The 24,698-nt window shown below is 39.3% G+C and overlaps 1 protein-coding gene across 4 annotated transcripts in view; it reads left to right on the top strand.

The window, feature by feature from the left end:
* Nucleotides 1-24,698, top strand: part of FAM13B (family with sequence similarity 13 member B) — a 98,158-nt gene that overhangs the window by 23,962 nt on the left and 49,498 nt on the right. For all 4 annotated transcript variants that reach the window (XM_025387847.1, XM_025387849.1, XM_025387848.1 and 1 more), the window contains 3 exons: nucleotides 5,414-5,591; nucleotides 5,892-6,033; nucleotides 14,111-14,271. In XM_025387847.1, coding sequence (XP_025243632.1) covers nucleotides 5,414-5,591; nucleotides 5,892-6,033; nucleotides 14,111-14,271 — 481 coding nt within the window. The remainder of the gene's footprint in view (nucleotides 1-5,413; nucleotides 5,592-5,891; nucleotides 6,034-14,110; nucleotides 14,272-24,698) is intronic.

Genomic DNA, 24,698 nt, shown 5'->3' with positions numbered 1-24,698 from the left:
TGTATTTTCTTTTGAAAAGGTTTATCTGTCTTTTTCTTAAATTTTAAACTGTGAGCCTAAGTTAATTAGGTGTCTTTGATTTATGTATAAAGGTCAATGCAGAGATGTTCTGTGACCCTCTTACACATGTTTTCTGTACAGCTAAATCATAAGGCTCACTTTGAACTTGCTATATTCAGGAATGGGTAACCTGATTCAGTTCTGTTCTTTTACTGTATAATCTGGATCAAAAAACAGGTTTTAAAGCGAAATGTTATTAGTAAGGCTCCCCTTTTTTCAATTCATCACTTTAATTTTTCTCCCCCCAAAATTACGGTTTTTTGTTTTGAGTTTTTGAATTCATTTTATTATTACAGGAATGTTTTCAAATGTTTATGTTGAGATACCTAATAAGCATTTTGCATTTATTAAATATGAACTGAAACCAGTATGATAAAGGTTTTTTGAGCCTTTTTAGATAACTCTAGAGCCATTCTCTTTATAGTGATAGGTTTCCATGTTCCCTCTGTTAGCTGAATTGCAGACATGTATTTAAAGTTGCAAGATTCAGATAATCTTTCAGTCCTGAATGAAAATTTATAAATTAATAATTGCAATGAGATTTAATGGAGGCAAAGTCATTGACTCACGGGTAGTATCTATCAGAAACTATTTATTTTTCACTAGGATCGTCATTTCAATTGGTTTTCATTTATTTGTTGTTTTTTGTTTTGTTTTTGTTTTGTTTTGTTTTTTAAAATGTTCTTGCTGTCGGCCAGGCTGGAGTGCAGTGGTGTGATCCTAGCTCACTACAGCCTTGATCTCCAGGGCTCAAGTGATCCTCTTGCCTCAGCCTCCTGAGTAGCTGGGACTACAGGGGCGCACCACCTTGCCTGGCTAATTTTTAAAATTTTTTTATTTTTTTGGAGAGACAAGATCTTGCTATGTTGCCCAGGCAGGTCTTGAACTCCTGAGCTCAAGTGATCCTCTTGTCTCAGTTTCCCAAAGCACTGGGATTATAGGAGTGAGCCGTTGTACCTGGCCTGGTTTTCATTTAAAATTATGACAGCATCATGTACTGTTGGGACAACTAAGTTTCTCTTCAAAGACTCAACTTTCTGATCATAAATTGTAAACCAATCCTACGCCTTCTTTTCTTTCAAAAATCGCGCATTTACCCTGTTTGAAAAAGTATCAGTCTTAGCCAAGGCCTGGTTTTCATTTAAAATTATGATAGCACCATGTACCATGTTGACATTCATGGAATTACAATACACATCTCATTAATTATTCTTATGCTAACATTCACTTGTGAAGGAATTTAAGACATGCAGAAATACTTATGGTCCATAAGTGCTTTCATGTTTAATATGAGAAATTCACTGTTTTCTTCTATTTTCCACTTACACATACATAATCATTGGCATGTATATGTATGTGTGCACATATACTCACATATACACCCATTTCTTTAATAGCTATTCTGCTAGGCGTGGTAGTATTTGAGGTGATATTTGCATTTATGTTGTAATATCATCTTTTCATTCATTCATTTAGTTATTCTTTTGGGAAGATGTCTAGATCTCTGAACAAAGGTTCCTCTCTTTGTTTACTGCAGATAATTTTGTTTGTTTCTTTTATTTTTTGAGACAGAGTCTTGCTCTGTCGCGTAGGCTGGAGTGCAGTGGGACCATCTTGGCTTACTGCAACTTCTGCAGTGCATTGCAACCTCTGCAGGTTTAAGTGATTCTCGTGCTTCAGCCTCCTGAGTAGCTGAGACAACAGGTGTATGCTACCATACCCAGCTGATTTTTGTATTTTTAGTAGAGATGGGGTTTCACCATGTTGGTCAGGCTGATCTCGAGCTCCTGACCTCAAGTGATCCACCCACCTTGGCCTCCCAGAGTGCTGGAATTACAGGCATGAGCCATGGCACCCAGCTGTAGATAAATAATATGATAATATTTTAATGTTCACAAATACATGACAGTTATTGCTTTTAAGACCATGAAAGGGCCGGGCGCGGTGGCTCAAGCCTGTAATCCCAGCACTTTGGGAGGCCGAGGCGGGTGGATCACAAGGTCAGGAGATCGAGACTATCCTGGCTAACATGGTGAAACCCCGTCTCTACTAAAAATACAAAAAAAAAACCTAGCCGGGCGCGGTAGCGGGCGCCTGTAGTCCCAGCTACTTGGGAGGCTGAGGCGGGAGAATGGCGTGAACCCGGGGGGCGGAGCTTGCAGTGAGCCGAGATCGCGCCACTGCACTCCAGCCTGGGAGACACAGTGAGACTCCGTCTCAAAAAAAAAAAAAAGACCATGAAAGAAGCACTGTTGCAGTTGCATTTCAGCTTTTGTTTTTAAAAAGTGGTTTCATTTCTCTGTGGTAGCAGGACAGTGCATTCACTGGTGTGGTTAAACTTTTCATTTAGACTAGGGTTTCACAGCCTTGGTACTGTTAATTTTGGGCTTGGTAATTTTTTGTGATGGGGGTTGTGTACTGTAGGATGTTTAGCTTTACCATAGGCACTGTCTTCCCCAAAGTCATGACAGTCGTTCATTTGTCAGATGTTGACAACTTCTGGTTTAGACCATAATGGTTAGTTCAACTGCTTATCCGTTGTGTTTTGGTAGAAAACATAGCTAGCAGTTTTGTGGATTAGTTAGAACATTTCCAGAAAATATTACAGTACTTGAAGGAATTGTTAGGGGAAACTTCTCTGATAACATACATTATTTTCCCTGGATATGATTTAACTAGAAAGTAGACTCCAAAGGAAAGATATTTAAGCAAGTATGTATATATTTAATGTATTTTGAAGTGCTTCTGTGCCTTATTTGAAGACTTCAGAAACAGGCCAGTATAGGTATAAATGTGTAGAAGAAATGTACCCAACAAAACTTTGGATAATGTTGATAGTATTTCAAATAAAAACAGTATTGCCCACAAGCTTACCACACCATCAAGTCAAATGGTGTAGTATGTTCAACATCTTTTTTCAGTTATTGTGTATTCATTCAGTGAATTCAACTAATGTGTATTGAACATCTGCTATATGCTAGGCATTGCTCTAGACCAGCAGTCCTCAACCTTTTTGACACCAGGGACCGGTTTTGTGGAAGACAGTTTTTCCACTGATGGGGAGGAGGAATGGTTTTGGGATGAAGCTGTTCTAACTCAGATCATTAGGCATTAGTTTCTCATAAAGAATGTACAATCTAGATCCCTTGCATGCACAGTTCACAGTAGCGTTCTTGCTCCTATGAGAACCTAATGCTGCTGCTGATCTGACTTGCTGCTCACCTCCTGCTGTATGGCCCAGTTCCTAACAGGCCACAGACTGGTCCGCAGCCCCGGCTGTGGACCTTTGCTCCAGATACTGAGAATTCAGCACTGAAAAAAACTAGGTGAAAATCTCTGCCCTCATGGCTGGGTGTGGTGACTCACACCTGTAATTCCAGCACTTTGGGAGGCTGAGGTGGGAGGATCACTTGAGCCTAGGAGTTCTAGACCAGTCTGGAACACATAGGGAGACCCTGTCGCTACGAAAACTTCAAAAAATAGCCAGCTGTGGTGGCATTTGCTTGTGGGTCTAGCTACCTAGGAAGTAGATGTGGGAGGATCGCTTGGGCCTGGGAGGTTGAGGCTGCGGTGAGCCTCAGTGAGCATGCCACTGCACTCCACCCTGGAGCGACAGCCTGTCTCAAAGAAAAAAAAATCTCTGCCCTCACAGAACTGAAATGCTATAGAGGATAAAGGGAGGATGGATAAATAGATGATAAAAATAAACATATGGATAGGTATGCTAGGCATTAAGTGCCACAGAGCTGGAGAGAATGTTAGGTAGAATTTGTCAGTGTTGGTGTCTTCATTATATTGATAATGCTTGCATTTTTGGTACGTGATTTTCTAAAATAATCCTTTTCTGTTGAATGCTTAGGTTGTTAAAATTTCTCATCAGTTATAGGTACAGTGATTTAAACATTAATCCAGGGACTATTCCATCTGATTTTAAAATTGAAGTGCTAGTACTTTTGAATGGACAGCTGGTAATATTACAAAATATAGAAGAGTTGTTATTGGTTGCATTTTAAATTTTAAGTAAAACTCATGTGACTATAGCCTTTCCTGATAAACTTAAAAATTTTGTTTTCTTTTTTTTTTTTTTTTAATTTTTGAGACAGGGTCTCACTCTGTCACCCAGGCTGAAGTGCAGTGGCACGATCTCAGCTCACTGCAACCAGTGCCTCCTAGGCTCAAGCCATTGTCTCACCTCAGCCTCCTGAGTAGCTGGGACCATATGTGTATGCCAGTACACTCGGCTAATTTTTGTATTTTTGGTAGAACAGGGTTTTGCCATGTTGCCCAGGCTGGTCTCAAACTCCTGAGCTCAGGCGATGTGCCTGCCTCAGCAAAGTGCTGGGATTACAGGCGTGAGCCACCGTACCAGGCCCAAAAAAATTTTTTTTTAATCAACATAGTACTGGAGTCCTATTTCCTGATAAACTTTTTAGACTAGTATTATTTTGCAGAGATGGCTAATATCATGACCATAACCTTTTACCAAAAGTTTTTCAGTAAAATAATTTTAAGAACCTGCAGAAAAATACAAAATGAAACATAATTGAATTGGTTTTTACTCATGAAGCAATAAATCACTTTATTTTGAGAGAACCTCTGAGCACTTTTTTCTCCCAAATGGGATCCTCACCAATCAATGGAATTAATACAGATCTAGTTTCTGCTAGTGAAAACTCATTGACACGATAAATACAAGGCCTAACTTGTGTGATAAAGTTTACTTGATAAGCAGAAACCAGCATAAATTTAGAGGAGAAAAACAGACGAGAAATGAAAGACCTTTTAATTTAGTTCTACTGATATTGCTGAAGTTAATTGTTTATTTGGGAAGCCAGGAGAAGAAAATCACACTGTTACTTTGTTCTTTCCTTGTTTTTCCTTTCCAAGCTGAAAGGTATCGCTGATGCTATTAGCCCCTCAAATTGCATCTCTGCTTTGCTCACTAGTAGTTTGTATTGTCTGGCATGGCCAGTGCGTTTTGACCTTTTATAGTTGGCACTAGTGTGGAAACACAGGTACGGTCATGCTGGAGACAGTAGGATGAGAATTTAAAAAAAAATCAAAACAAAGAAACAAAAGTAGAGAATTGGGGCCAATGAGTAATAGATGAAGAAAACATTCTCCAGCAATTAAGGGGTTGAGTTCCTTTTTTCCAGCTCCCCTTCTCCACCTCTTCTCTGTTTCATAAGTGAAATGGAAAGCCCTAAGGCATTTGGCCCCAGTAGAGGAAGTGAAGAGGTTTTGAATTGTTGTAGTAAAAAGGTGATGTGGGTAGAGTAATGTGAACCTGGCAAAATATCAGAGCTTTGCTTTTTCCTTTATTTAAAAAAACCCTATCATTATTGTTTTATAGATTATAATAATGAAGATGAATTTGGAAGAAAGTTGAGGTTCCTCTTGCAACAGCTTCCACCTGTTAATTACAGTTTGTTAAAGTTTCTGTGTAGATTTTTAGCCAATGTAGCATCACATCATGAAGAAATTTGGTCTGCAAATTCTTTGGCTGCTGTCTTTGGTCCAGATGTCTTCCAGTAAGTTGTTTCAAAAATTTTTGTTTAATTTTTAAAAATTAGATACGTGAAGTGGAATCATTATATTGTCTCCCAAGGATTGTAGGTTGCTTGATGAACAATTATTTTTTATAGTAGATATAATTAATTCTTACAACATTTTTGTGAACAGGCTACAAATTAGGTAGATTTTACAGATGGGAGAATGGAAGCACAGAATGGTGACATAAATTGCCTGTGTTCATAAAGTGTCTCATTGGTTGTCTTCTACCTTTACCAGTGATTGATTTAAGAACTCTCAATTTGGACTTTTATTCTTAGCATTTACACAGATGTGGAAGATATGAAAGAGCAAGAAATAGTGAGCAGGATAATGGCTGGACTTCTGGAAAACTACTATGAGTTTTTTGAGAATGAAGAGGAAGATTTTTCATCTAATGATTTGAGTTCAATTACTGAACAGGTGAGAATATTCTATTTGGAGGGATAATTTCTTTCTTTTTTTTTTTTTTTTAAGAATAATATGCTCTTAAAGACTTGCCATAGGCATAAGTGGAAATTAAGTACTGACTTGGAAGTAATTATCTTGATTATTACATGTAATCAGTAGGTGGCACATTCATGATTTTTTTTTTCCCTGAACAACATCCTGTCCTCCATAATTCGATTAATAAGGAAAAGGCATTAAAATCAGAGTATACAGTAGAGATTTTTTGTTTTTGTTTTTTTCTAACTATTGTTTATTTTGTAAGGATAATGCTGTGTTTTGGTTTTTTGCAGAGAAACTGCTAGCATAGAGGAATATAGGCAAGGGGTGAGAAATTTAAAGTAGAGGGAAAGATTAGGTACACATTTTTAAAAATTTGAAGTTTTTCTTCAGTAATATAGCAAATCAACACAATAGTATAATTATCATTAATGGAAAGCCTCTGGATATTAATAGTTTAAGTGGCAGGTAATTTTTAAATTCTGGTGACTCTAGAATATTAAAATCTCTTTCTGAGGTTACCTTATAATCTTTTACAAAATTGTTTTATTTTTTATAGAGACAGGGTCTTGTTATGTTGCCCAGGCTGGTCTTGAACTCCTGGCCTCATGCAAGCCTCCTGCCTTGGCCTCTGAAAGCGTTGGGATTATAGGCATGCGCCACTACGTCCAGCCACTTATAATCTTGATGGTTGAGACTATACAAGGCTCATACTTAACTTTCTCCTTTATGAAATGGGAATATTGAAACTGAATAATTAACAGTTTATTGTAAAGCCATGTTAGTCCAGTCTTCTCAGGTTTAAAATTTGTGATTTAGGTCTGTGTAGAAGTTTTTCTTCTGCACTTACGTGAAGTGGTTTGCCATCAAACTTTTATTAACGTTAAAACCTATGAAGTCACCTATATTTTGAGTGTTAGTTGGGGCTGATACTTCTTTTTTTAATGGATAATAATTCACCTGTTTCTTAAAAATGGTAGAATATATGGTAAAATGTCTTGCTGTCATCCATACTCACCTTTTCCTTCTTTCTTTCCTCCCCTTGGTTTTTTGTTTTTCCAGTTTTTAAAAGCAAATACAAGTAAATATTTTCTAACAGTTTTTTTCTACAAGAAAGTAGGATACTATCCACACTGTTCTGCCCCTTGTTTTGAAGATCTTATTAGAATATAGAGAGCACGTTATTTTTTTTTTTTACACCTGTGTAGTTTCCTATTGTGTGGGTAGAACCTTAAAATTTATTTGATTTATAGTATCAGTCCCCACTTAGAAAGGGGGTGGTACATTCTGGTTTTCTCAGAATAATCTTGGTATCTGTCTGCTTCTGGTGTAATATTTAGAAGCTTCCCTGTCACTCTTAGATGTATTCAGGTTTGCATGGTTGCTTCCCTTCATTTGCTGTGAGATTACAAAGCATCATCTTTTGAGAGGTCGTCGATCATAACAGATTTTCATTAGTCCTGATAGTTCTTGTATATCATTATGTGGATTCAGAGTTGTATTTTCTGGGCAGCCTAACTTTAAAAGAGTTTTGATGCTTTTGTGAACTTTTATGACTAATACTTTTTAATATTTGGAGTTTATACTTCAGCTTTTCTTTATGTAAGGGTTTTTTTTTCTTTTTTTTTTTTCTTTTGAGATGGAGTCTCACTGTCACCCAGGCTGGAGTGCAGTGGTGTGATCTAGGCTCACTGCAACTTCCACCTCCCAGGTTCAAGCGATTCTCCTGCCTCAGCCTCCTGAGTAGCTGGGATTACAGACAGCTACTGCCATGCCTGGCTAATTTTGTATTTTTAGTAGAGACAGGATTTCACCATGTTTGCCAGGCTGGTCTTGAACTCCTGACTGATCTCAGGTGATCCACCCACCTTGGCCTCTCAAAGTGCTGGGATTACAGGCGTGAGCCACTGCGCCTAGCCATGTAAGCATTTTTATCTTTGACTTTCCCTCCCTCTTTCCCTTCTTCCCTCTTTCCCTTTCTCTCCTTCTCTTTTTTCTCATTTCTCTTTCTTCCTATCCAAATATCAGGAACTTTAAAGGAACAGTAATAGATGCCAGATTAGAGCTTGCAGTGTGTAGACTGAGGATGAAACCTGTGTCTGTGTGTATATGTAATAAATTAAGGGTAGAATTTGTAGCCTTAATTAGTGATGCATAGAACTCTTGGCACATTTTTTGAGGGGTTCCAGTTATCATACACAGTTCTTGACTTAAAAACTTGGTTTAAGGAACTGATAGATCTCTAAATTATTCTTGCTTGAAGCAAAATGACAAGAAGAGGATAAGTAGATAGGTATGCCTAAACCTTTAATGTCTTTTGATGCTCAAAAGAAATCTACCTCTTGGGGAGTTCTGCATGCCACCTTTATTTCCTTCCTTCCTTCCGTCCTTCCATCCTGTCCTGAGACGGAGTCTTGCTCTGGTTGCCCAGGCTGGAGTGCAGTGGTACAATCTTGGCTTACTGCAGCCTCCACTTCCTGAGTTGAAGCGATTCTTGTGCTTCGCCTCCTAAGTAGCTGGGACTACAGTCACTCTGCCATGCCTGACTAATGTGTGTGTGCGTGTGCGTGTATTTTTGGTAGACACTGGGTTTTATCGTTTTGGCCAGGCTGATCTCGAACTCCTGACATCAAGTGATCTGCCTGCCTTGGCCTCCCAGAGTGCTGAGATTATAGGCATGAGCCACTGCACCTGGCCTATTTTGTTTATATTTCAGTTCAGTGATTTTCAAAAATGTAAGTAATGGCAGATAAAAATGAAATAATATACATAATGTTTGTGTCGTTTATTTTTTACATTTTTAAGATGATTTGATTTCTAAGAACTGGTAATGTCAACTTAATATTTATATCTTGACTTCTCTAAAGTCTGCAGGATATGCCTTATGTTTTATATTTTGCTATAATTCAATATTTCTTTTCTTCCATGGTTTTCTGATGTATGCTGAAATGTCTCTATCTCACATGTATTGCATCAGTAGTTTTGTATTTTTTTTTGCACTAGAAAAATTGACTTAAAATACATTGTGCCTTACATTAAACAGAATGGTGAGGCACCATAAGGTAGTGTTGAATTCTGCATATTTGCCCATGGATAGAAAAAAGGACATTAGGCCAGGTGTGGTAACTCACACCTGTAGTCCCAGCACTTTGGGAGGCTGAGATGGGTAGATCGCTTGAGGCCAGGAATTTCAGATCAACCTGATGAACAGGGCAAAACCCCATCTCTACTAAAAATACAAAAATTATCTGGCTGTGGTGGCACACACCTGTAGTCCTAGCTACTCTGGACGCTGAGGCACAGGAGTCGCCTGAACCCAGGAGGCAGAGGTTGCAATGAGTCGAGATCATGCCACTGCACTTCAGCCTTGGTGACAGAGTGAGACCTTGTCTCCAAAAAAGAAAAAAGAAAAAAAGAGAAAAGGATGTTAGTATAATTAAGCTTAATAAATGGAGTAGTGCAGTGGGTCCTGAGAGACATGCTATAGATTTAATTATCTTGTCCCATGTTGCTAATTATTTTCTTACCAATTTTTTTATCAATTCTGTCTCAGAATCTATTTTCTTATCAATTTTTATTATGTTTCTGGAATGTGATTTACAAGTAACAAAATTACAGATTTATGAGGTTTTTTTGTAAGTGGATTTGATAACTTTAGTTTGATTTGTGAGGCAGAATTGATAAGGTATTTAAGCAGACATAAATATCCTCAAACTCAGCACAACTTGATTGTGTTCTTAAATATTTTCAGTTTCTTGTCTATATATTTAAAGATGTGGGTAGACCTGGCCTGTCTTGGCAGTGCTTTGATTTTTCTCCTGATTTTAATATTTGAAGGAAGCAAAGTTTATCCAGCACTTAATTCTTTTATAGTTTCATCCCATTAATGCAAATATTTGACTATTAGAATCTTTTCCAGGTAGTAGATATTTTTATTAATAATATGAGAGAGAGAGGTGGCTGGAGATGATGAACAGGGAGTGCTTGAAGGATGATGCAGAGTCAAATGGATTTCGTATGGATCCTTAAATGAATGAGAAACCAGTAGAATGGTTTGAAGATGGAGGTGATAATGATGTTTCTTTATACATTTGAGAAGACAGGTAGCAGCGTTCTCCACAAACTGGAGTCTGGAGAGCAGGCATTTCACGAGGCCCTAGAGAAGGGAATTATAGCAGTCAAAGAAAGAAGACATGTAAGTATGGATGAGGTTTTCCATAAGTGGAGTTGAGGCTGCTGCATACATAGAGCAAGTTCAAAATAACTTCTGAACAAAATAGTGTTGATAAGCAGAAGGTCAGGTTGACAAGGAGAGGATCAAGAAGAACTTCGAATATTAGTGTGGGGTAAGACAGCATTTTAATCCAAGTCTTTAATGCTTAGTTTAGCTCAAAATAATTGAGTCAGTTCTTAGTGCAGGAAGTTACTTTGGGAGGCCTTGAGAGGGGAGAGAAAAAAAACCCACAGGGTAATTAATTGTTCATGTCACATTTTAGTTGATGATTATTGTTGAAAATACTAGAGACTGTCAATTTCTATAAAGCTTATTGAATTGAATATATTCGATATATTCAAGTATAATGCTTTCATAGTTCCTCGGAGCTATTGACTTTAGACACGAAATGATTTTATTATTTTTTTGAGAGGGTCTCACTGTGTTGCCCAGGCTGGAGTGCAGTGGCATGGTCATAACTTACTGTAACCTTGAACTTCTGGGCTCATGATCCTCCTGCCTCAGTTCCTTGAGTAGTTGGGACTACAGGCATGTGCTACAATGCTTGGCTAATTTTGAAAATTTTTTGTGGAGACAGAGTTTACTATGTTGCCCAGGTTGGTCTTGAACTCTTGGCCTCAAGCAATCCTCCTGCCTTGGCCTTCCAAAATGTTGGTATTATAGGTGTGAGCCACCACACCTGGCCCCATAAAATGATTTTAAAAAGTGTGATATAACATGTTAAAATAGGCCAGCCATGGTGGCTCACACCTGTAATCCCAGCACTGTGGAAAGCTGTGGTGGGTGGATCACCTGAGGTCAAGGGTTTGAGACCAGCCCGGCCAACATGGTGAAACACTGTCTGTACTGAAAATATGAAAATTAGCCAGACGTAGGGGTGTATGCCTGTAATCCCAGCTACTCAGGAGGCTGAGGCAGGAGAATTGCTTGAACCTGGGAGGCGGAGGTTGCAATGAGCCAAGATCGTACCACTGCACTTCAGCCCGACCGACAGAGCAAGACTGTCTCAAAACCAAACAAAAATATGTTAAAATAATAGTATCTCTATACCAAAAAGGTGTGAACTGAGTAATTTTTTATTCTGTTTTAAAAGCCTTCTTAAATTTTTTTTTTTTATATTTTGCTGTTGTGCCCAAGCTTTTATTAATCAACCACAATAACTCCCTGCCCCCCACCCCACCTTTTTTTTTTTTTGAGACAGTCTTGCTCTGTCACCCAGGCTGGAGTGCAATGGTGTGATCTTGGCGTACTGCAACCCCCATCTCCCAGATTCAAGCAATTCTCCTGCCCCAGCCTGGGATGACAGGCACTTGCCACCATGCCTGGCTAATTTTTGTATTTTTAGTAGAGACGGGCTTTCGCCATGTTGGCCAGACAGGTCTCGAACTCCATCCCTCAGGTGATTCGCCCACCTCTGCCTCCCAAAGTGCTGGGGTTACAAGCATGAGCCACCGCGCCTGGCCCCCTTTTATACTTCTGAAAACATTTTTTTTTTTTTTTTTGGCCAGTGTTTCCTTGCTTAGATTATGAAATGGATATTAAGTACATCCTCTCAACCTTCACTAGTTAATTAAATACATAGATGGGGAAAGAGGATAATTTCTCATTTGATCTACTTTAAAACCTGATCTATCATTTGAGATTTTCACCGTTGTGTTGAAATCTTACCTCTCAGTTAATCACTTAAGCCAATGATTTTTCAGTCCTTTTCATCAACATAATGTGGGATGGACTAGGAAAGATATTTATAAACACAATGAATTATACAGAATCTGCTGCATGTACTTTACATGTGAACTAAATGGTTCACTAACTGTTTTGTTTTTATTTTTGAGACAAAGTCTTGCTCTGTTGCCCAGGCTGGAGTGCAGTGTGCGATCTTGGCTCATTGCAACCTCTGCCTCCTGGGTTCAGGCAATTCTGTCTCAGCCTTCCGAGTAGCTGGGATTACAGGCACACGCCACCACATCTGGCTAATTTTTGTATGTTTAGTGTAGGTTGGATTTCACCATGTTGTCCAGGCTGGTCTCGATCTTCTGGCCTCAAGTGATCCACCCTTTGGCCTCCGAAAGTTCTGGGATTACAGGCATGGGCCACCGTGCCTGGCCTAACTATTGTTAATAATGACTTTTTAGTGACCCATCTGACTAGTGACCTCGATAGACCTGTGGTTGAGACCTCCTGCTTTAGGTAGTTTGGATGGTGGATACTGTCTTCATTGATATAAAAAATGATGTTACATGTAGAAACTAGGATCTATGCTGTTAAAGAAATGACAGCAATTTCAGTTATAATGATAGGCATTATTGCTTATTATGTATAGACATTGCTGAAGAGGTTATGTATATTAATCCTTTCAACCGGCTCTGTGAGGTAGTTAGTATAGCATCTCCATTTTATACTTAAGACTTGGTCAAGTTAAGTAAGCTGCCAGAGAAAGTTAGGGGCAAGTAGGGATGTGTGAATATAGATATTTCTGCCTCTGAGGCCTAGCTTTTAACTACTGTATTATACTTTATTCAATTTTGAAACTGAATCTTACTCTATCACCCAGGTTGGAGTGCAGCATCACAATCATGGCTCTCTTCAGCCCCGACCTCCTGGGCCCAAGTGATTCTCCTACCTCAGTCTCCCAAGTGGTAGCTGAGACTACAAGCACATGCCACCATGCCTGGCTAATTTTTGTATTTTTTGTAGAGACAAGGTTTCACCATGTTGCCCAGGCTGGTCTGGAACTCCTGGGTTCAAGTGTTCCAACCCCCTCAGCCTCTCAAAAGTGCTGGGATTATAGGTGTGAGGCACTGTACCCAGCCTGTATTATACATTAAAATAGGCACTCTGTACTTGTTGATTAGGAGTGTGATAGAATATCACAGTGTAATTAACTTTCTTTTGGTTGTAGTTTTACTTTCTGATAGTATTCTAGTAACTGTATTTGTCCATCAGAAAAAACACCACTGTTACATGTAGTAGTAAACACATATATTCTAGGTATTTCTATTGCATTTTTCTAGAACGGAGAAAAAGCGTACTTTTATTGCTCAGAGTCTTTAATGACTAGTATTAGTTTATATTAAGCCATTCTATAGATAGTTTCTTCTTTGGGATAACTTAAAAACTCATTTGAAAGTATTTCGCTGGTTTTCTTTCTCTAATATTTCAGTATCTTTTTATTAGAGTGATTACGTACGTAGCCAGTTTGATAATGGAGGACATTTTAGAGCTGCTGCTAGCAAGATAATTATAACCTTGACTTGTGCTTACTGGTCAAAATATGAGTTCTTCCTTGTTGTAGGATCCCATCTCTTCATGAATAATTCAATCTGAATCACTTAGAAGTTAGCTGACATTTTCTAAAATGTAGCTAACATCTTAAGGCAACATTTTTTTGCCCTTCGTTTTTCACACTTACTGTATTAAAATGACTTGTTTAAGGCACCTGGAAATCAGATCAATTAAAAGTCTGTTGTAAGTGTTACATTTACAAACCTAGTTAGAAAATTAAGTTTTCTTAATGTTAACTATACCTTATAGGCTTATTTATATTCCTAGATATACTAATTGTAAAATTAGTATATACTAATATACTAATTTGCAACTAGTGATACACTAATCTAGCTTCAAAATGTTACATTTGTCTGGTTGCAATTTTATTTTGATGTGAGAAAGTTGACAGTTACTCCATAAGAGAGATTGATCTTAGGAAATGAGGAAATAAAAATGAGTTGTTTGTGTTTAAAATTTTCATAGACTAGTATGTCTTAGATGTGTTAACAGTTTCATCACATTTTAATTCTGAATTTCCTTTTATTTATATAGGTTAATGAACTTTCTGAGGAAGAAGAGGAAGATGAGAAGCTGGAACATATTGAAGAACTTCCAGAAGAGGGTGCAGAAAAATCAAATGACATGCCAGAGGTGGTACAATTAAGGATGACTGAAAACATCCTGGAATCAAATAGTGTTATGGCATCAACAAGGTAATAGCTCAGTTGAGTGAACTTTAGCTTTTGAGTATTTCATTCTAAGTGTAGACTCACTCAAGCACTCAGGAACACAAACTATGTGAAAGTTTGGCATTTGTGTGTGAAAAAGAGCAAGAAGTAAAATTTCAAGATGCAGTCTTGCTAAGGAATTTTCAGTTACTAGTGTTAATACCTTTTTTTCAAAAACGTAACCTCTTACAAATTTATTCTTAAAGTTTGTTTTGTATTAGCTTATTAATTGGGCTGGATAAAATTTCAGAACCTGTGGAAGTAGCATTGTTAGAGAAGGATACAGTGGCTGAATTGACTTGTATATCCTGCTTCCAGGCTACAATTAGTTTTATCTAGGCTGTAAGGATGGAACTCTGATCCATTAAGATAGTGCTTTCCAAGGCCGCGCATGGTGGCTCACGCCTGTAATCCCAGCGCTTTGGGAGGCCGAGGCGGGCGGATCACAAGGTCAGGAGATCGAGACCATGGTGAAACCCTGTCTCTACTAAAAATACAAAAAATTAGCCGGGCGCGGTGGCGGGCGCCTGTAGTCCCAGCTACTCAGGAGGCTGAGGCAGGAGAATGGTGTGAACCTGGGAGGCAGAGCTTGCAGTGAGCCGAGATCGTGCCACTGCACTCCAGCCTGGGCGACAGAGCAAGACTCTGTCTCAAAAAAAAAAAAAAAAAAGATAGTGCTTTCCAATTCTTTTCATGTATAAAGTGATAATATTTACATGGCATACTGGGTAAATTCGATAAATGTGGTAGGCTGAAGGCCCTATCCCAGCACATAGCTGGGACCATTGGGCACACTATTTAGGAAGCTTTAGAGAACTCAAGAGAAAGAGTGAACCTTTCTATGGCTTTTGATAAATATTTCCAGACTACTTAAAGGACGTGAGCCAGTTTACATTGTCATATTCCCCGTATATATCTTTAGGTCTGCTAAATTCTATGCTAGTTCTCTGTAAAGCTCCATTGTTTACTAACCCTTTCTAATTAGGAGGATACAGCTGTATATTTAGTCCACTAGATTTTTTTTTTTTTTTTTTTTTTTGAGACGGAGTCTCGCTCTGTCGCCCGGGCTGGAGTGCAGTGGCTGGATCTCAGCTCACTGCAAGCTCCGCCTCCCGGGTTCACGCCATTCTCCTGCCTCAGCCTCCCAATTAGCTGGGACTACAGGCGCCCACCACCTCGCCCGGCTAGTTTTTTGTAGTTTTTAGTAGAGACGGGGTTTCACCGTGTTAGCCAGGATGGTCTCGATCTCCTGACCTCGTGATCCGCCCGTCTCGGCCTCCCAAAGTGCTAGGATTACAGGCTTGAGCCACCGCGCCCGGCCTAGTCCACTAGATTTTTTAAATTTAATTTGTGTTCAGTGGAATGGTGGTTAAAAAGAAGAGGAAATAATAATTTGAGTGAGAAAGCAAAATGTCATTTAAAAGTAACTGGTAATACCTAAGGGAAGAGCTATCTATTGCCATTCAGGAAAACTATGAAGTAATTTTAAATGTCTGCTGCTAAATACAATTACTACATTTCTCCATAGGCCTCTGGATCTTTATATTATGTATGGTTTCTTCAAACATGATCATAATTCTGTTTTGTTAACATGTTTATTTTCTCTTTTGCTGGATTTAACATTCTGTTTTTGCTTTTATGTGTGTTTACATGACCTCCTAATTTATTTTTTTGATGGTCTCTTAACTGTATTTTAATTGTATGTTAAAATATTATCTGCACGTTCAGATATTTAACTATATTCTATCATTCTTTTTTCTTGATATTTTGAGTTGTTTTAGCTGGCTTGTCAGTACTGTACTGCTGCTAAAAAAAAACCACCTTTGTTGTTTGGCTCTTTTTTCTTTCTTCTAAATTATTTGGATAAATTTACTGGAATTTTAGAGTGAACGTTTCTCTGGCTTTTGGTAAATATTTCCAGACTGCTTAAAGGACGTGACCCAGTTTACACTGTCATTAGCAGTATTTTCTTGAGGACCTTACAGCAATAGATTTAAATGGGTGTTTTAAATTTTGTTAATTAATTTATTATTATTTTTTGAGACCAGAGTCTCACTCTGTCACCCAGGCTGGAGTGCACTGGCACAATCTCGGCTCACTGCAACCTCTGCCTCCTGGGTTCAAACGATTCTCATGCTTCAGCTTCCCAAGTAGCTGGGACTATGGACGTGCATCACCATGCCCAGCTAACTTTTGTATTTTAGGAGAGACAGGGTTTCACCATGTTGGCCAGGCTGGTCTCAAACTCCTGGCCTCAAGTGATCTGCTTGCCTCGGCCTCCAAAGTGCTGGGATTACAGGAGTGAGCCACTGTGCCCGGCCATTAATTTTGTTAATTTAGAGCTCTGCTCTCCAATAAGGTGGCCACTAGTTCCTTCTGTGTTTTTATTATTATTTAATGATAGGGTCTCTCGCTCTGCCATCCAGTCTGGAGTGCGGTGGCACAATCACAGCTCATGTATAGCTTCTACCTCCTGGGCTCAAGCAGTCCTCCTGCCTCAGCCTCCTGTGTAGCTGAGACCACAGGTGCTCACTACCATGCCCAGCTAGTTTTTGTATGTTTTGTAGAGGTGGGGTTTCAGCATGTCGCCCAAGCTGGCCTTGAGCTCCTGGGCTTACAGGTGTGAGCCACTGTGCCCTGCCACTTGTGTGTATTTAAATGTAAACTTAAACGAACTAAAATTAAATAAAAATTTTAAATTCCTTCCATATTTGTGCCACCTACATTTCAAGTGCTCAGTAGCCACACGTGTGGCAAGTGACTGTCATGTTGGACAGTGCAGATATAGAACATTTCTATCATTGCAGAAATTTCTTTTGGACAGTGCTGATTTAGACAAGTGAATTCATTAAGTGTGTTTATTTATATAATTACCAGCAAGGCTAAGTATTGTTTCAAATACTATGTATTACTGATAGCTTCTCTTTGATCATCTGTCTGGTTTTGTAGAGGATCCTCCTTTGCTCCAACACAGTCCCTTTGCTCCAACACAGTCATTTTAGAAGGATTCCTTGGAGATTTAGTGGTTGTTAGGATTTTTTTTTTTTTTTTTTTGAGATGTAGTTTTCATTCTGTTACGCAGGCTGGAGTGCAGTGGTGTGATTTCGGCTAACTGCATCCTCCACCTCCTGAGTTCAAGCGATTCTCTGGCCTCAGCCTCCCGATTAGCTGGGATTACAGGCCCACACCACCATGCCTGGCTAATTTTTGTATTTTTGGTAGAGACGGGATTTCACCATGTTGGCCAGGCTGGTCTCGAACTCCTGACTTCAGGTGATCTGCCCACCTTGGCCTCCCAAAGTGCTGGGATTATAGGCATGAGCCACCATGCCTGGCCAGTTGTTAGGATTCTTTAATTGCAGCTCCTAGAAATAGATTCTAGTTAAAGTATAGAAAAAGCAATTTATTCGTAAGAAAGATTCTGGGCTACAGTCAAATGGAAATGCAAAGATCAGAACATGGGCAGCTCTGGGAAATTTAGAAACACGGAGGCATGGAATAACCTCTTCCCCATGTGGCTGTTGCTGTGAGTTCTGACGGCTTCTGTCTGTTATTCTGCTCTGGAGCAGATAGCTGTGGGGTGGTGGGGAGAGGGTCTGCCCTAAATTTAGTTGCGTGTCTATTCCCATGGCCAGTGTAGAACTGGTCATTGTGATTTATGTGTATCTGAGGACTGTGTGGGATGGAGGGAGGAGCTAGTTTCCCACAGGAAAATAGGGAGATTACCAAAATGTTGGGGTAGGGATATTAGGCAGCAGAAACAGGTATGTCTACCATTGTGGTCTTCTAGATTTAGTGATTTTTATGTGTTTCAGTTGATATCTATGCATTTCCCTTTTATTTTAGTTTTGGCTGATAAAATGTATAAAGATTAAAAAGTACCCATGATTACTTTTTTGGTGGTATCTATTGCTTCATTATAGTGCTTTTCAGGTAAATAAAACCCTTTACATGTCATCAGAGTAAAGGTACCTGCTGTTTTTTTAGTTAACATTTATTTTATTTCTGAAAATGTTAATAATTTAACTCTTCTCTTGAAAGTAAAAATATCCACAGTATGTAGTACCTTCAGACTGTGTTCAGTTTTTATTCTATTTGTTATTAAAGATGCTCATATTAAAATTTTTTATAAATTACCTATTTTTACATTTATTTTAATGGCAATTTAGTTTTACGGATGTTATTACTGCTTGAGAAGAGGCTCAAGATTGAAGTTGTTTATAGATGTGTCCTCTATGAAATTAAAAGTAAATCAAAATGCATGCCGTTTCATAAGTGCTTAATAAGAGATAAGCAAATGAAAAACTGAAGTGGAATGAAGCATACAGCTAGTTAGAGGGAACAGGCTGGGCACGGTGGCTCACACCTGTAATCCCAGCACTTTGGGAGGCTGAGGTGGGTGGATTACGAGGTCAAGAGAGCGAGACCATTCTGGCTAATACGGTGAAACCCCATCTCCACTAAAAATAAAACAAAAAAAAATTAGCTGGGCACGGTGGTGGGCACCTGTAGTCCCAGCTACTCCGGAGGCTGAGGCAGGAGAATGGTGTGAACCCGGGAGGCGGAGCTTGCAGTGCGCCACTGCACTCCAGCCTGGCTACAGAGCGAGACTCTGTCTCAAAAAAAAAAAAAAAAAAAGAGGGAACAGGAGCCTTTCAGAAAGAGCGATTAGGGTTTTTTATATATTTTTAGAGATATTTATTTTTGCATGTCTCTCTGCTAAACAAGGATATCCGTTTGTTTTTTGTTGGTTTTCACATGGAGTTTCTCTCTGTCGCCCAGGCTGGGCTGGAGTGCAGTAGCGTGATCTCGGCTCACTGCAACCTCTGCCTCCTGGGTTCTCGACTTTCCTGCTTCAGTCTCCTGAGTAGCTGGGATTACAGGCACCCACCACCATGCCTGGCTAATTTTTGTATTTTTAGTAGAGAAGAGGTTTCACTACGTTGGCCAGGCTGGTCTTTTGAACTCCTGACCCCTAGTGATCCACCCATCTTGGCCTTTCAAAGTATTGGGATAACAGGTGTGAGCCACTGCACCGAGCCCCCATTGAAGTATATTATTTCTAATCCCCAGCAATCCACTTAAGCTTCTTATTCTTGTTTCTTATAAATTATAGAAGTTCTTTGCTGAATCTAGCTGATTTCATTAGTATAACATGTTCATTGTTTTAAAAAACTAAGATCATTTATTATATTATTTTTCTCTGAACTCTTCAGAGAGGTAAGAGTGTTTCATTCCTTTGGTTAAATCCCTTTAATGTCTCTCTATTGAAGGAGCCAAAATTCTTAAATGGCCTGTAGGATTCTATATACACAGTCTGCCCCATCCCACCCCTAACTGCTGCACCCTTTTTCCTTTATCTCTTGCCTGCTCTCTCTTTGCTCATTCTCCTTTGGCCATAACAGAATTCCTTAATTCACCAGTCATGTTCTATTTGAACCTTTGCACTGGACTGTTCCTTCTGTCTGGATAGATGTGCCCCTAGATAGCTGCATGGTTCTCTCAGTATGTTCCTTTCTTTGCTCAAATGTCACTTTCTCAGTGATAACCTCCTCATCCCCCATTCTTGATCTCCCTTACCCTGTTCTATTTTGTCCGTAACTGTTATAACCATCTAACATATGTTTATTATTGTTATTGTCTATCTTCCAGCACTAGAAAGTAAACCATGAGACAGCAGGATTTTCTTTACTCATGTATTTATAACACTTAGGATAGTGCCTGCTACAGAATAGGCACTCAGTAAAGTATTACATGTTGAATAAATGGAGCTTTAGAAGCAAGATGGAATGTTCTTGAATGTTCAACTTAATATGATTAAAATTACATGTGCAGCAAATGTGTCAGTGTTCTGAGACAGAAGAAATATAAAATACATTGTTTGATTATCTACCTTGGATGAAAGGAGGAGAAATTTCCCTAGAATGTGTAGGGCCTAGTATATAGTGAGCTCTTAATGAATTTGAAACTGGAGATTGAACTTTTAGTAATTAACATGTCATCTTTTTGAGTATTCCTATGAAGTAGTTGCAAACATTTATTGGAAATATTAGGTAGCCTGCTTTGTGTTTCTCTTCAGAAGTAGCCTAGGAAAGTATGTTGGAATCCTAAGAGAAATAAACACTTGGGAGATGGTTTAAGTTACCAGTTCTCAAACTTTTGGTCTCAAACATTAGTACCCTTATAAAAAGTTATTGAGGACTCCAATAAGCTTATGTTAATGTGTACTATACTTGTTGGTATTTACCATGTTAGAAATAAAAACTGAGAATATTTAACTACAGGGAGTATTTCTTTGCCAAGTTGTAGTTTGGAAGGAAGCTTTTTTTTTTTTTTTTTGAGACAGTGTCTTGCTCTGTCACCCAGGCTGGAGTGCAGTGGCACAATCTTGGCTCACTGCAACCTCTGCTTTCAGGGTTCAAGGGATTATCGTGCCTCAGCCACCCAAGTAGCTGGGACTACAGATGTGTGCCACCACACCTGACTAATTTTTGTAATTTTAATAGAGATGGGGTTTCACTATGTTGGCCAGGCTGGTCTAGAACTCCTAGCTTCAAGTAATCTGTCTACTTCAGCCTCCCAGAGTGTTGGGATTGACTATAGGCATAAGCCACCACACCTGGCCTGGGTGCTTCTATTTGTAGCTAAAAGGTAACTATTTATGACCTCTTGGATTTTTATTAATAAATTCTTTCTCCTTTATTAGTTTTAAGTTAGTGCTTCTCAGATATTTTGGTTATACAATCCCCTTACACACTTAAAAATTATTGGGCACCCTAAAGAATTTCTGTTTCAGATGTTATATCTATTGGTGTTTATGATATTAGGAATTAAAACTGAGAAAAAATTATTTAATTTTTTATTTTTTTGAGACAGGGTCTTGCTGTGTCGCCCAGGCTGGAGTGCAGTGGCATGATCATGGCTTACTACAGCCTTGACCTTTCAGGCTCAAGCAGTCCTCCCACCTCAGCTTGATGAATAACTGGGACTACAGGCATGCAACACCACGCCTGATTAATATTTTATATTTTTTGTAAATACAAGGTCTCATTATGTTGCGTAGGCCAGTCTCAAGCTCCCGGGCACAAGTGATTCTCCAGCCTTGGTCTCCTTAAAGTGCTGGGATTACTGGGCCTTGTTTAGTTTTTTAAAGTAACAATAAACCTATCACATGTTAGTGTAATTTTTTTTTTTAATGAAAAGTAATTGTGTTTTCTAATTCCCTAAACTTTTTTAGTGGCAATGTTTTACATTTTTGCAAATCTCTTGAATTTCTATGGTGAAGGATTCTTACATTTTCTTCTGCATGAAATCTGTTGCTGCTATGATCTGGAAGTTTTGGTATTAGGAAGTGGGGCCTTTGGGAGGTTATTAGGCCATGGGGGTGGGGTCCTCATGAATTAGACTAGAACCCTTATAAAAAGCCTGAGAGAAGACTCCTTACCCCTTTCACTCAATGGTAACACAGTGAAAAGTCTATCAATGGGCCCTCACCAGACACTCAATCCGCTGCCGCCTTGATCTCGGACTTCTCAGCCTCTAGAACTATGAGAAATAAATTTCTGTTGTTTCCTCAGTGTATGGCATTTTGTTACAGTAACCTGAATGGACCAAGACAGAAAATTGGTGCTGAGGAGTGGGTGCTGCTGTAACAAATACCTAAAATATGGAAGTTGCTTTGGAACTGGGTAATGGGTAGAGGCTGGAAGGTCTTGCTCTGTCGCCCAGGCTGGAGTGCAGTGGTGTGATCTCGGCTCACTGCAGCCTCCACCTCCTGGGTTCAGGCGATTCTTCTGCCTCAGCCTCCCGAGTAGCTGGGACTACAGGTGCACGCCACCATACCTGGCTAATGTTTGTATTTTTAGTAGAGATAGAGTTTCACCATGTTGGCCAGGCTAGTCTTGAACTCCTGACCTCGTGATACGCGCACTTCAGCCTCCCAAAGTGCTGGGATTACAGGCGTGAGCCACCATGCATGGCCAAAAAATTTTTTTAAATGAGCTGGGCATAGTGTCATGTGCTTGTAGTCCCAGTGAATCAAGAGGCTGAGGTGGGAGGATTGCTTGAGCATAGGAGGTCCAGGCTACAGTGAGCCATGATCGTGCCACTGCATTCCAGCCTGGGCAACTAAGTGGGACCTTGTCTCAAAAAAAAAAAAAAAAAAAGACCCTGAAGGCAATTCAGAAATCAATTACAGGCCTTGAGTGCAAGGGCCTGTGGGGAGGCCCTAAATGCAAAGGAGGGGCCACCAATGATGGGGGACCTTGGGGACCTTGGCAAGATTCCATTATGCCTGGCACCATACTCTTCTGCCACTTTAGGTATGGCTCTGGTGTGATAATGGGCAGCACCATCTCTACCACAGCGCAGAGTGTGTAAGCCGTAGGGGTGTGGCTACTTCCACCATTCAAAGGATGGGGCTGCCCCTGTGACCCAGGGAAGAGGACCATGATGGGAATGGGATATGGTATATTGGTCATTTGGAAAAGATTGCTTCCCTGAGTTCTGTAGATCTTCAGATGTTGGCACATTTGTTAAAGTTCACATTCTTTAATATCACTATTGATTGCATCAGAAGCATCTTTAAGTATTTAGATGCCTTTGAGCTTATGGAGGAGGATACAGGTTTTCCAGAATTTTGATTTTCGCTTGAAAATTCAAATTTTATATTGTCAGTTTTTCTTAAAGGTAGAGTCTTGGTCATTTTTGAGAAAATGTCTGCCAGTGTTCAAGTCCTAATAACCATGGTTTAGATTTGAGTCTGTCTTTCAAGTAAAAATGGTATTCCTTAATAGAAGTGATTAGTTTAGCTCTCAAACAAGATAAGCTATGCAGCAGAAGTGCTTTATGAGTACTTCCCATTTACACTGAATATTAAAAAAGAAATGTACTCATGGAATAAGACGAAATTAATCATTGTTTTCTGCTTGTCTATCATAGACTGGCCCCTTTTTAAAAAATTTCAAGTGACTGGTAAGGAAGAATGCAGTGGCCACAGTATTACTTGCCTGGACTTATGCTAAGATTACCCCAAGCAGCTTTTTCTGCCATTGATTTTGCATCATCATTGTTGAAAACTTTAGACAACAATTTTAAGTTTATTTGAGCATTAAAGGATTCATGAATCAGGCAGCAGTCAAAACCAGAGGAGGTTCAGAGTGCTCCACTTTAGCAGCCTGAGCATTGGGGCTTTTATAGGCTAAACGCAGAAGTAAAGAAATAACTTGATTGGGTAGGCATTTGCCTTATTTGGATATGATACAGTGGAAAGTTCCTAGTTAGAGGTTAGTTGGCGGGTTTTGATTAGTCATCTTACTGTTGACATTGGGTTTCAGTTCACTCATGTAGAAAGCCACGGCACTGGAGCCATCTCGGCCTGATGGCCTCCCAATTAAAAATTTTTGAAAATATGCAAATGTCAGCGCAGTGAAAAAGGCATACAGTGTGAAGGTACTTCTAACTCTCTCATAGAAAGTGTTTCGAAGACTCTCAGGTTTACAGACCTCATTTTGAGAACCAGTGGTTTAAATGTTTATGTGTGAGTTGTATTGATTGGTCTGTTCATGCATCTGTTATTTCTGCAGTTGTCATTAGCTATGTTTTGTTAAGATTTAAGCTGTCTTCAGAGTGGAAAAAATGGTGGAGTTTGAGGTGAAAGCAGCCTAGGGTGCATGAAAAAGCAGTTTTGTTTGATCCTGAGGTTCAGTCTTATCCATGAAGTCCATGGAAATCTCAAGATTGTTTCTAAATTGTTGTTTTATATCCACATGTTTATCATTTAGCTTTATATATACATATATATATTTTGAGACGGAGTTTTGCTCTTGTTGTCTAGGCTGGAGTGCAGTGGCACAATCTCAGCTCACCGCAACCTCCAACTCCTGGGTTCAAGTGATTCTCCTGCCTCAGCCTCCCAAGTAGCTGGGATTACAGGTGTCTGCCACCATGCCCAGCTTACTTTTTGTAACTTTAGTAGAGACGGAGTTTCACCATGTTGGCCAGGCTTGCCTTGAACTCCTGGCCTCGTGATTCACCGGCCTCAGCTTCCCAAAGTGCTGGGATTACAGGTGTGAACCACAGTACCCGGCCTCATTTAGCTTTATATTTAAATGTACAAATTTTAGGGAAATTTTTACCTTTAAAAAATGTGAAGAGAGAAAGGAGAGTTCTAAAAGAGCTTTTACCTAAGACTGTGCTTTATAATCTTTTTCCTGTGTTGTTTTGGGGAAGTTTATTTTGACTTGAGGTTTAGGTGATTTTTAATTTATGCTTATGCTTAAGAAACCACAAACCAAAAAACAATTACTTCATGTTATAAAGTTCATTTAAAGTTGTGCTTCTGATGCCTTCCTAAAACTCAATTTAGAAAGATGAAAAATTGGGCTGGGCACAGTGGCCGCTTCATTCTGTGG

Source organism: Theropithecus gelada, chromosome 6 (assembly GCF_003255815.1).
Source record: "Theropithecus gelada isolate Dixy chromosome 6, Tgel_1.0, whole genome shotgun sequence".
NCBI lineage: Eukaryota > Metazoa > Chordata > Mammalia > Primates > Cercopithecidae > Theropithecus > Theropithecus gelada.
The sequence above is the reverse complement of the archived record's forward strand: the minus strand, read 5'-3'. Positions and strand labels throughout refer to the sequence as shown.